The 13,410-nt window shown below is 47.8% G+C and overlaps 1 protein-coding gene across 4 annotated transcripts in view; it reads left to right on the plus strand.

Moving 5' to 3' along the window:
• Positions 1–3,200: 3,200 nt before the first annotated feature.
• Positions 3,201–13,410, plus strand: part of MPV17 (mitochondrial inner membrane protein MPV17) — a 34,914-nt gene continuing 24,704 nt past the window's right edge. For all 4 annotated transcript variants that reach the window (XM_063441878.1, XM_063441879.1, XM_063441881.1 and 1 more), the window contains exons 1-4: positions 3,201–3,267; positions 9,481–9,558; positions 11,944–12,059; positions 12,146–12,238. In XM_063441878.1, the coding sequence (XP_063297948.1) occupies positions 3,261–3,267; positions 9,481–9,558; positions 11,944–12,059; positions 12,146–12,238 (294 nt within the window). In that variant the 5' untranslated portion in view covers positions 3,201–3,260. The remainder of the gene's footprint in view (positions 3,268–9,480; positions 9,559–11,943; positions 12,060–12,145; positions 12,239–13,410) is intronic.

Consider the following 13,410-nt stretch of genomic DNA (forward strand, 5'->3'; position numbering starts at 1 on the left):
GATGGAAGGTGAGTTACTGGTTATATTGGAGGGATGGAAGGTGAGTTACTGGTTATATTGGAGGGGATGGAAGGTGAGTTACTGGTTATATTGGAGGGATGGAAGGTGAGTTACTGGTTATATTGGAGGGATGGAAGGTGAGTTACTGGTTATATTGGAGGGATGGAAGGTGAGTTACTGGTTATATTGGAGGGATGGAAGGTGAGTTACTGGTTATATTGGAGGGATGGAAGGTGAGTTACTGGTTATATTGGAGGGATGGAAGGTGAGTTACTGGTTATATTGGAGGGGATGGAAGGTGAGTTACTGGTTATATTGGAGGGATGGAAGGTGAGTTACTGGTTATATTGGAGGGGATGGAAGGTGAGTTACTGGTTATATTGGAGGGGATGGAAGGTGAGTTACTGGTTATATTGGAGGGGATGGAAGGTGAGTTACTGGTTATATTGGAGGGATGGAAGGTGAGTTACTGGTTATATTGGAGGGGATGGAAGGTGAGTTACTGGTTATATTGGAGGGGATGGAAGGTGAGTTACTGGTTATATTGGAGGGATGGAAGGTGAGTTACTGGTTATATTGGAGGGATGGAGGGTGAGTTACTGGTTATATTGGAGGGGATGGAAGGTGAGTTACTGGTTATATTGGAGGGATGGAAGGTGAGTTACTGGTTATATTGGAGGGATGGAAGGTGAGTTACTGGTTATATTGGAGGGGATGGAAGGTGAGTTACTGGTTATATTGGAGGGATGGAAGGTGAGTTACTGGTTATATTGGAGGGATGGAAGGTGAGTTACTGGTTATATTGGAGGGATGGAAGGTGAGTTACTGGTTATATTGGAGGGGATGGAAGGTGAGTTACTGGTTATATTGGAGGGATGGAAGGTGAGTTACTGGTTATATTGGAGGGGATGGAAGGTGAGTTACTGGTTATATTGGAGGGATGGAAGGTGAGTTACTGGTTATATTGGAGGGGATGGAAGGTGAGTTACTGGTTATATTGGAGGGATGGAAGGTGAGTTACTGGTTATATTGGAGGGGATGGAAGGTGAGTTACTGGTTATATTGGAGGGATGGAAGGTGAGTTACTGGTTATATTGGAGGGGATGGAAGGTGAGTTACTGGTTATATTGGAGGGATGGAAGGTGAGTTACTGGTTATATTGGAGGGGATGGAAGGTGAGTTACTGGTTATATTGGAGGGATGGAAGGTGAGTTACTGGTTATATTGGAGGGATGGAAGGTGAGTTACTGGTTATATTGGAGGGGATGGAAGGTGAGTTACTGGTTATATTGGAGGGGATGGAAGGTGAGTTACTGGTTATATTGGAGGGGATGGAAGGTGAGTTACTGGTTATATTGGAGGGGATGGAAGGTGAGTTACTGGTTATATTGGAGGGATGGAAGGTGAGTTACTGGTTATATTGGAGGGATGGAAGGTGAGTTACTGGTTATATTGGAGGGATGGAAGGTGAGTTACTGGTTATATTGGAGGGATGGAAGGTGAGTTACTGGTTATATTGGAAGGGATGGAAGGTGAGTTACTGGTTATATTGGAGGATGGAAGGTGAGTTACTGGTTATATTGGAGGGGATGGAAGGTGAGTTACTGGTTATATTGGAGGGATGGAAGGTGAGTTACTGGTTATATTGGAGGGATGGAAGGTGAGTTACTGGTTATATTGGAGGGATGGAAGGTGAGTTACTGGTTATATTGGAGGGATGGAAGGTGAGTTACTGGTTATATTGGAGGGATGGAAGGTGAGTTACTGGTTATATTGGAGGGATGGAAGGTGAGTTACTGGTTATATTGGAGGGATGGAAGGTGAGTTACTGGTTATATTGGAGGGATGGAAGGTGAGTTACTGGTTATATTGGAGGGATGGAAGGTGAGTTACTGGTTATATTGGAGGGATGGAAGGTGAGTTACTGGTTATATTGGAGGGGATGGAAGGTGAGTTACTGGTTATATTGGAGGGATGGAAGGTGAGTTACTGGTTATATTGGAGGGATGGAAGGTGAGTTACTGGTTATATTGGAGGGATGGAAGGTGAGTTACTGGTTATATTGGAGGGGATGGAAGGTGAGTTACTGGTTATATTGGAGGGGATGGAAGGTGAGTTACAGGTTATATTGGAGGGATGGAAGGTGAGTTACTGGTTATATTGGAGGGATGGAAGGTGAGTTACTGGTTATATTGGAGGGATGGAAGGTGAGTTACTGGTTATATTGGAGGGGATGGAAGGTGAGTTACTGGTTATATTGGAGGGATGGAAGGTGAGTTACTGGTTATATTGGAGGGGATGGAAGGTGAGTTACTGGTTATATTGGAGGGGATGGAAGGTGAGTTACTGGTTATATTGGAGGGGATGGAAGGTGAGTTACAGGTTATATTGGAGGGATGGAAGGTGAGTTACTGGTTATATTGGAGGGATGGAAGGTGAGTTACTGGTTATATTGGAGGGATGGAAGGTGAGTTACTGGTTATATTGGAGGGGATGGAAGGTGAGTTACTGGTTATATTGGAGGGATGGAAGGTGAGTTACTGGTTATATTGGAGGGATGGAAGGTGAGTTACTGGTTATATTGGAGGGATGGAAGGTGAGTTACTGGTTATATTGGAGGGATGGAAGGTGAGTTACTGGTTATATTGGAGGGATGGAAGGTGAGTTACTGGTTATATTGGAGGGATGGAAGGTGAGTTACTGGTTATATTGGAGGGATGGAAGGTGAGTTACTGGTTATATTGGAGGGATGGAAGGTGAGTTACTGGTTATATTGGAGGGGATGGAAGGTGAGTTACTGGTTATATTGGAGGGATGGAAGGTGAGTTACTGGTTATATTGGAGGGGATGGAAGGTGAGTTACTGGTTATATTGGAGGGGATGGAAGGTGAGTTACTGGTTATATTGGAGGGATGGAAGGTGAGTTACTGGTTATATTGGAGGGGATGGAAGGTGAGTTACAGGTTATATTGGAGGGATGGAAGGTGAGTTACTGGTTATATTGGAGGGATGGAAGGTGAGTTACTGGTTATATTGGAGGATGGAAGGTGAGTTACTGGTTATATTGGAGGGATGGAAGGTGAGTTACTGGTTATATTGGAGGGATGGAAGGTGAGTTACTGGTTATATTGGAGGGATGGAAGGTGAGTTACTGTTTCTTTAAGGCAAACCGGAAGTCGAGGTAGTTCAACGGGTCGGACTACATTTCCCGGCATGCCGTGTGAGCGCCGGCGGAAGTTTTCTGTTTTGGCAGCTGCTGAATGAGAGGTGAGTCACTAACCCCCCCACTGAGTGCGCGCTCACCGCCTGTCCTCCCCCTCACTGAGTGCGCACTCACCGCCCGTCACCCCCTCACTGAGTGCGCGCTCACCGCCTGTCCTCCCCCTCACTGAGTGCGCACTCACCGCCCGTCAACCCCTCACTGAGTGCGCGCTCACCGCCTGTCCTCCCCCTCACTGAGTGCGCACTCACCGCCCGTCACCCCCTCACTGAGTGCGCGCTCACCGCCTGTCCTCCCCCTCACTGAGTGCGCGCTCACCGCCCGTCAACCCCTCACTGAGTGCGCACTCACCGCCCGTCACCCCCTCACTGAGTGCGCGCTCACCGCCAGTCACCCCCTCACTGAGTGCGCGCTCACCGCCCGTCACCCCCTCACTGAGTGCGCGCTCACCGCCCGTCAACCCCTCACTGAGTGCGCGCTCACCGCCCGTCAACCCCTCACTGAGTGCGCGCTCACCGCCAGTCACCCCCTCACTGAGTGCGCGCTCACCGCCTGTCCTCCCCCTCACTGAGTGCGCGCTCACCGCCCGTCACCCCCTCACTGAGTGCGCGCTCACCGCCCGTCACCCCCTCACTGAGTGCGCGCTCACCGCCTGTCCTCCCCCTCACTGAGTGCGCGCTCACCGCCCGTCACCCCCTCACTGAGTGCGCGCTCACCGCCCGTCACCCCCTCACTGAGTGCGCGCTCACCGCCCGTCACCCCCTCACTGAGTGCGCGCTCACCGCCCGTCACCCCCTCACTGAGCGCGCGCTCACCGCCCGTCACCCCCTCACTGAGTGCGCGCTCACCGCCTGTCATCCCCCTCACTGAGAGCGCGCTCACCGCCTGTCCTCCCCCTCACTGAGTGCGCACTCACCGCCCGTCACCCCCTCACTGAGTGCGCACTCACCGCCCGCCACCCCCTCACTGAGAGCGCACTCACCGCCCGTCACCCCCTCACTGAGTGCGCGCTCACCGCCCGTCACCCCCTCACTGAGTGCGCGCTCACCGCCCGTCACCCCCTCACTGAGCGCGCACTCACCGCCCGTCACCCCCTCACTGAGTGCGCGCTCACCGCCTGTCATCCCCCTCACTGAGTGCGCGCTCACCGCCTGTCATCCCCCTCACTGAGCGCGCGCTCACCGCCTGTCATCCCCCTCACTGAGAGCGCGCTCACCGCCCCTAACCCCCTCACTGAGTGCGCGCTCACCGCCAGTCACCCCCTCACTGAGCGCGCGCTCAACGCCTGTCATCCCCCTCACTGAGCGCGCGCTCACCGCCTGTCATCCCCCTCACTGAGAGCGCGCTCACCGCCCCTAACCCCCTCACTGAGTGCGCGCTCACCGCCAGTCACCCCCTCACTGAGCGCGCGCTCAACGCCTGTCATCCCCCTCACTGAGCGCGCGCTCACCGCCTGTCATCCCCCTCACTGAGAGCGCGCTCACCGCCCCTAACCCCCTCACTGAGTGCGCGCTCACCGCCAGTCACCCCCTCACTGAGCGCGCGCTCAACGCCTGTCATCCCCCTCACTGAGCGCGCGCTCACCGCCTGTAACGGACCGTTTCAGCACACAAGGGGTTAAAATCTGTTTAGGCGATATTCCCCTTTCAGATATAAAGGCAGCTTCAGTAAAACACCAAGGGAATGCTCCAAACTCCCGAACTGGATATAAAATAGCACTCCAAACTCCCGATCCGGAACCTCACGAATAGCTGCAAGCAGACGAACAGGAAAAGCACCCAAGCGGCTTACACTCCTGGCAATCAGTCTCCATCAGCATTCAGTAAATCCTCCCCCAAGAACGAGACAAGGCTCCGTGTTGAGGGTCAAGCAGTGGTCTGGTTTACTGAGGGCTACCTGCCGAGTATTTATGCAGGTCTCCCACTTGGTGGACAGTCCCCTAGGGGACCAAATGGGAGACTGTAACAAAAGACAGACCGGTATCAATTTAGGACATACAGTCACAATACTTTCCCACAATGCATCCTGGCTTCCTCTCCTCTGCCCTGGAGATAATTGAGAAGTAATTCAATTATCTCCCAGGACAAAGGCAAATCGCCATTATGCACGTGGTGCTCAGAGATTGCTCTCGTCACAGATCCTATTCACACAGTTCAATTGCCATGGAGCCTTTAATTACACGAATAGGCTCCATGGCATAGCTATCTGGGTTCTAACAAGAAAGAAAATGCACACCAAAAAAAGCCACAATAGTCACTTAACCTGGTTTAATAAGCCAATATCAGATACAGGCAAAAACAAACAATTATAATTAAAGTGACAAAATTAGGCACAAAAAATCAATAAAAAAAATCAATGATAATTACCAAAAGTTTTCACAAGCCTAATAGGGCAGAAACAGGACACAAAAAGTAACCCCCCAACGTTTCGGCACCTCCTGGTTGCCTTTATCAAGGGAACATTATATCTAGATACACCACAGTTCCTTTATAAAGCAATAAATCACCTGATGGCCATCAGTATGGAGGAGGAAAGTCGAAACCGGAAGTGACATCATCACTTCCGTCCTCAGACTCATCCACTTCATATAACACACAAAGAAAAAAAAATGATCAAACATCTATGCGTCCTGAAAGAGTAAAAAAACGCCATAGAGGATCCTGGCTAAAGCCTCTTAGCCCTAGCAGAGCATGCGCAATGGTGCACTAAACGCATAGAGGGACTCGCGTGTATGCAAAACTCCATAGAGGTCACTGGCAAAAACCTCTTTACTCATGCCGCTCATGCGCAAAAATGCGCTAAGCAGATTAAATTTCACATGCGTGCGCATCAGCAAGCATAGTTACAAGAACTAAGTAATATATCTACGGAAAGATAACCATTAGCGTAAAAAATGTGTTATACATACCAAACTGACCCACCACAAAGAAATTAATATAAAGCATTCAAAAGTGAAAATTTACCTAAAAAAATTACCTACAAAAATAATCATAAACTAAAAAGAAAATAAGAAAAGGAAAAGTGGTGCTTAACATATAGGGTTGCTAATAATACCCAAATATTAATACTATTGGTAATAATCCACCAACACCAATATCTTAAAGTAACACACCGTAAAAAAGTGATAATAACTATATATAAAAAAGTGCATCAAATGTTAATGAATTACCGTATATACTCGAGTATAAGCCGACCCGAATATAAGCCGAGGCCCCTAATTTTACCCCAAAAAACTGGGAAAACTTATTGACTCGAGTATAAGACTAGGGTGGGAAATGCAGCAGCTGCTGGTAAATTTCTAAATAAAATTAGATCCTTAAAAAATTATATTAATTGAATATTTATTTACAGTGTGTGTATATAATGAATGCAGTGTGTGTATGAGAATGCAGTGTGTGTATGAGAATGCAGTGTGTGTATGAGAGTGCAGTGTGTGTATGAGTGCAGTGTGTGTGTATGAGAATGCTGTGTGTATGAGAATGCTGTGTGTATGAGTGCAGTGTGTGTGTATGAGAATGCTGTGTGTATGAGTGCAGTGTGTGTGTATGAGAATGCTGTGTATGAGTGCAGTGTGTGTATGAGTGCAGTGTGTGTGTATGAGTGCAGTGTGTGTATGAGTGCAGTGTGTGTGTATGAGTGCAGTGTGTGTGTATGAGTGCAGTGTGTGTGTGTGTATGAGTGCAGTGTGTGTATGAGAATGCAGTGTGTGTGAGTGCAGTGTGTGTGTGTAATGCAGAGTGTGATGCAGAGCCTTGATGGGGGGTGGGCATTTTTAATTTTTAATTATTATTTTAATATTTTTTTTGTTTCATTACATTTTTTTATTATTATTTTATTATAATTTTTTATTTAATTATTATTTTTATTTTATTTGTATTGTATTGTATTTTTTTTATTATTATTGCTATATATACATTTTTTCGTCCCCCCTCCCTGCTTGCTAGCTGGCCAGGGAGGGGGGCTCTCCTTCCCTGGTGGTCCAGTGGATGGGCACTGTGTAGGAGGGGGCTGTGGGGGCTGCAGGAAAGGTAAGTAACATCTCTCTGCAGCCCCCACAGCCCCAGTCTGTATTATGGCAATGCAAATTGCCATAATACAGACTATTGACTCGAGTATAAGCCGAGTTGGGGTTTTTCAGCACAAAAAATGTGCTGAAAAACTCGGCTTATACTCGAGTATATACGGTATCTTCAAAGTGAAAACCAACAATAGATTGGTAATTCATACAGTTATTTAAATAAATTTACATTAAAGCAATATTGGATCAAACCAATGGTTTCTATCAATATAATACTACATATATAATTCACACAAATATGATATAATAAGCATATGACAGTGTATATCTTATAATTTAACAATAACATAAAGTTAAATAATCATTTATACATATATGCTGTAACCTCTGAATTATGTAGAAGCATCAACAAAAAGTATAGAAGTAATCGCCAAGGCACACTATATTACCAATAACGCGTATATAATTCAACTAGATATAGCTTATGAATAAGCCATATCGTCTATTTTCACAATATCGAAAAATTAGCTGACTATAGTCTACTAGATACTACTTCATATAAGGTAGTAAACGGTTACAATTCATCTTGAAAATCGATATAGTATAACACTGAGTCATTGCAACATATACTATATATAGATAGAACAATATAATACTATCCATTACATTATCCCATAGGATCCAATATAATCTCCGTAGATCTATACATATTTCATGATCAGTCTTCAAATAATCTGATCAAAGGGATTTTTTCACCAATTCCATATTTCGGCACCAAAACCATCCAAAACAGTACACTTGAAGATCTAAATAAACAAATGAAATTAAAAACAATCAAACAAGATATAAGGAACAATACACAAGCAAGGTGGATACCTATACTATCAAAAAAGGAGACAGAGAGGAAGTCACAAGATGGCTATCTGGGTTAACACATTCACATAACAAAAGTACCGGATGAACATGTGTTCGGTTCAGTCGGCACGAATAAGAACCAGGAGGCGGACGGCTCAGCGATGTTCGTCCAAATAAGTGTCCGTCTTTAGTTCTATAGTTTAAGCGCTGAACACTGCTGGCCGTTCGGGACTTTCAAAATGGCCGCCGCCACGTGTTTGGCAAACGAACAAAGACCACCCTGCCTTTGTCAATTAAGCTGCGGTTAACCGCAGCTTCAGGGAGGTAAATTGGCGGCACACTCCGGCTCCCCGGTGGTCGCGCCTTCGGCAGTTTGTTCGGTAGATAAAATCTACCGAACACCCTGGCAGAAAGGCACGAATAAGCCTTTCTGCAGGGGAAATAAAGTCTTTTAAAGTCTGGTCCATAGTCCAAAGGCAGCAGGTGGGCTACCAGGCTTCTCCAATGCAATGTGGCGAGATTGCTCTCGTCACACCGCCTATTTCCACTCAGTGTATCGCTGGGCGTGATGTCTCTGTCAGTGTATCGCTGTCTCTGGGTCAGTGTATCGCTGGGCGTGATGTCTCTGGGTCAGTCTATCGCTGGGTGTGATGTCTCTGGGTCAGTGTATCGCTGGGCGTGATGTCTCTGGGTCAGTCTATCGCTGGGCGTGATGTGTCTGGGTCAGTCTATCGCTGGGCGTGATGTGTCTCTGGGTCAGTCTATCGCTGGGCGTGATGTGTCTCTGGGCAGTGTATCGCTGGGCGTGATGTGTCTCTGGGTCAGTGTATCGCTGGGCGTGATGTGTCTCTGGGTCAGTGTATCGCTGGGCGTGATGTGTCTCTGGGTCAGTGTGTCGCTGGGCGTGATGTGTCGCTGGGCGTGATGTGTCTCTGGGCGTGATGTGTCGCTGGGCGTGATGTGTCGCTGGGCGTGATGTGTCGCTGGGCGTGATGTGTCGCTGGGCGTGATGTGTCGCTGGGCGTGATGTATCGCTGGGCGTGGTGTCTCTGGGTCAGTGTATCGCTGGGCGTGATGTATCTGTGTCAGTGTATCGCTGGCCGTGGTGTCTCTGTGTCAGTGTATCGCTGGGCGTGGTGTCTCTGTGTCAGTGTATCGCTGGGCGTGATGTCTCTAGGTCAGTGTATCGCTGGGCGTGATGTCTCTAGGTCAGTGTATCGCTGGGCGTGATGTCTCTAGGTCAGTGTATCGCTGGGCGTGATGTCTCTAGGTCAGTGTATCGCTGGGCATGATGTATCGCTGGGCGTGATGTCTCTCGGTCAGTGTATCGCTGTGCATACATATATCTATTACTCTCCTGTGTTATAACAGTGCCCTCTCCTTTCAGGCAGTATGGCAGGACTGTGGCGTGGGTACCAGAAGTTTTTGGGGTTACACCCCTGGAAGGTGCAGATTCTAACAGCTGGTGAGTGTTCCTGCGTTTTATCCGTCAGTTATTACAGTATCATCGTATTTTAGAGTGAACTGCATGGGTTTTATTTAATGTAGAATATCAATAGTTGTGGTTCTCTGCAACCCTTGTTATCCACTCTCCGGTGAAATAATGCTCTCTGTCACTGGCTATTATCATAAAACCTGCAGGCAGTATGGTATCTGCTCGGAGCGGAGTATCGGGAAGGCCTGGACCATTACCCCTTGCAGTGTCTTATTGTGAAGGAATGCTGGCTTGCTGGCTGAAATAGAAGGTTCTTGGTCCATCCATACCTTGCAAAACCTTCTTCAGGTCAGGGGCACAGAGTCTGTGTCTCGAATCAGAGAGGACAGAAAGGCGTATTAGCAGGCCTTGACGTAACCTGGCCGTCAGCCAAATAACTAGGAAGGGTAACGGGAGATCAGCCAAAGTCAAAACCATTAATACAGTGAATTCACTCAGATACAGAGAGTCTGCTCGAGCCATCAAAGGACAGCAAATGCTCAGTGATTCAGGTTTTATATATCCTACCGAATGACGCCATTTCAGTCAAATCAATACAAGCTGCCCTCATCAAAAAATGGTAGTCTGTGGGAGCAACTGCCTATCAAACATGGAGACAGCTTGTGTTTGATAAGTTCCAGACTTCTCACACGTCTCTGGATCAGGACATCCAGTGTCCTAAAAATAAAACTAAGAAGAACTGATCAGATAGTCAAAACCACAGTGTGACAAACCTTCCCACGTGAGTTTGCCACGAGCTCCTGGAGGAGCAGTTATATACCCACTACACAAACACTACACAAACACAAAAACATGTGTGTGTTTGTGTAGTGGGTATATAATGCAGTGTGTTTGTTCAGTGGGTTTATATAATACACACTGCACTATATACACACTGCGTTATATACACACACTACACAAACACACTGTGTATATAATGCAGTGTGTTTGTGTAGTGTGTGTATATAATGCAGTGTGTTTATATAATGCAGTTTGTGTAGTGTGTAACTGTATATAATGCAGTGTGTTTATATAATGTACACTACACAAACACACTGCATTATATACACACACTATACAAATAAACACATTGCATTCACTATACGCACACTACACAAACACACTTAGCATTTAGTATATACAGCATTCTCTTTACGCACACTACGCACACACTGCATTCACTTTACGCACACTACGCACACACTGCATTCACTTTACGCACACTACGCACACACTGCATTCACTTTACGCACACTACGCACACACTGCATTCACTTTACGCACACACTGCATTCATTATATACACACTGCATCCACCACACAAACACACACAGCTCCCCTGTCTAAACACACTGCATCCACTACATGTGGCATGTATATTTTGTGCATTTATCTTTAGAATTTGTTTTTGGTTTTTTTCAAAATGGTAAATGTACAGAATATCGGTAAGTTATCGGCTATCGGCCTGAAAGCTCACAGAATATCGCTATCGGTCGATCCCTGAGGTTCTATCCTGTTTGTGTGGGAGTGTCAGGGGCGTGCTTAGCTGTGTCTGAAATTGTATAAAAGCAGGCCATCTGGCCAGATTAAAACATTCCAGCTTGTACTCCCAGAACTATGTGTCGTCTGGTTACTGGGAGGGGAAAGGGCTAATCACTGATCCAGCTTGTTCCCGTGTGGAAGATTCAACGGGGAAAGTCCTTGTAAGGATTAGAGCTCCCACAACTGAGTGTCGTCCAGTGCCTGGGGGTGGATAGAGCGAGTCCCCATTCGGTTCCAGGACCCCAGTCAAGCCACTGCAGAAGTGCTGCGGTTTATCCCCTGCTCCAGCTAGGAAGCGGTCCTTGGCGGAGGTACCCAGCCCGGGGTACAGGGAGCTCCGTTACACACAGGTTTAGAAGTACAAACTACTAGACCAGACAAAGAAATTGGATGGGATGAGCCCCAAACAAGCCCCAGCTACAGACAGTCATGAGGCAACATGCATGAATCTAAGTGGATTGAAAGCCGTATTACATAATACATAAAATATATTTAAAAAAATAGTGTGTAAATCAGCTCTAGTCATTGTTTGGCTACGTTTGCCTTAGTTTTGCAATATGGATTGCAATCCTGTCTGGGTTAATACTGGAATTTTTAACTGAATTCAAACTTAATTAGAAATTTTACGCCAATATAGCCTGTATGAAATGTTGTGCAGAATTATGTCCAGTTGAGATATTGTGGCCTAAAATGTAAAATTCACTTGGACATGCATATTTTCAGTGTAGTCAATGACACAGATTGTATGGCTTGCTCCCCCAATGGTGAAACATAGGGCAGTGCAGCTATAATGAATGTATTATGTTAGTGACATGTCTGCTACTCCACCCTCAGGGTCTCTGGTTGGGGTCGGAGATGTCATTTCACAGCAGCTGGTTGAGAGGAAAGGCCTGCAACGTCATGACTTCGAAAGAACCATGAAAATGATGGGGATTGGATTTTGTTTTGTGGTAATATACTTGGCACGGTCCCTGTCTGTCAGTTCTTTGTTTCCCTATTAGGTTTCATCACATTCCCCCATTTTTCCCCCATACAGGGCCCTGTGGTTGGCGGCTGGTATAAAACCCTTGAGTCTCTTGTTCCTGGAAGCAGCAAATCTGTTGCATTGAAGAAAATGCTCTTAGACCAGGTACTAAACCTCTGTCTGTGTCACCCTGCGGTGGGAGGGACAGACTCCGTGTCCCATAGCTCCTTCTGTCTGTGTCACCCTGCGGTGGGAGGGACAGACTCCGTGTCCCATAGCTCCTTCTGTCTGTGTCACCCTGCGGTGGGAGGGACTAACTCAGTGTCCCATAGCTCCTTCTGTCTGTGTCACCCTGCAGTGGGAGGGACAGACTCTGTGTCCCAAAGCTCCTTCTGTCTGTGTCACCCTGCAGTGGGAGGGACAGACTCAGTGTCCCATAGCTCCTTCTGTCTGTCACCCTGCAGTGGGAGGGACAGACTCAGTGTCCCATAGCTCCTTCTGTCTGTGTCACCCTCCAGTGGGAGGGACACTCCGTGTCCCATAGCTCCTTCTGTCTGTGTCACCCTGCAGTGGGAGGGACAGACTCCGTGTCCCAAAGCTCCTTCTGTCTGTGTCACCCTGCAGTGGGAGGGGCAGACTTTGTGTCACCCTGCGGTGGGAGGGGCAGACTTTGTGTCACCCTGCAGTGGGAGGGACAGACTCAGTGTCCCATAGCTCCTTCTGTCTGTGTCACCCTGCAGTGGGAGGGACAGACTCCGTGTCCCATAGCTCCTTCTGTCTGTGTCACCCTGCAGTGGGAGGGACAGACTCAGTGTCCCATAGCTCCTTCTGTCTGTCACCCTGCGGTGGGAGGGACAGACTCCGTATCCCATAGCTCCTTCTGTCTGTGTCACCCTGCAGTGGGAGGGACAGACTCAGTGTCCCATAGCTCCTTCTGTCTGTGTCACCCTGCAGTGGGAGGGACAGACTCCGTGTCCCATAGCTCCTTCTGTCTGTGTCACCCTGCAGTGGGAGGGACAGACTCAGTGTCCCATAGCTCCTTCTGTCTGTCACCCTGCGGTGGGAGGGACAGACTCAGTGTCCCATAGCTCCTTCTGTCTGTGTCACCCTGCAGTGGGAGGGACAGACTCCGTGTCCCATAGCTCCTTCTGTCTGTGTCACCCTGCAGTGGGAGGGACAGACTCCGTGTCCCATAGCTCCTTCTGTCTGTGTCACCCTGCAGTGGGAGGGACAGACTCCGTGTCCCATAGCTCCTTCTGTCTGTGTCACCCTGCGGTGGGAGGGGCAGACTTTGTGTCACCCTGCGGTGGGAGGGACAGACTTTGTGTCACCCTGCA

Source organism: Pelobates fuscus, chromosome 2 (assembly GCF_036172605.1).
Source record: "Pelobates fuscus isolate aPelFus1 chromosome 2, aPelFus1.pri, whole genome shotgun sequence".
In the NCBI taxonomy this organism is placed as follows: domain Eukaryota; kingdom Metazoa; phylum Chordata; class Amphibia; order Anura; family Pelobatidae; genus Pelobates; species Pelobates fuscus.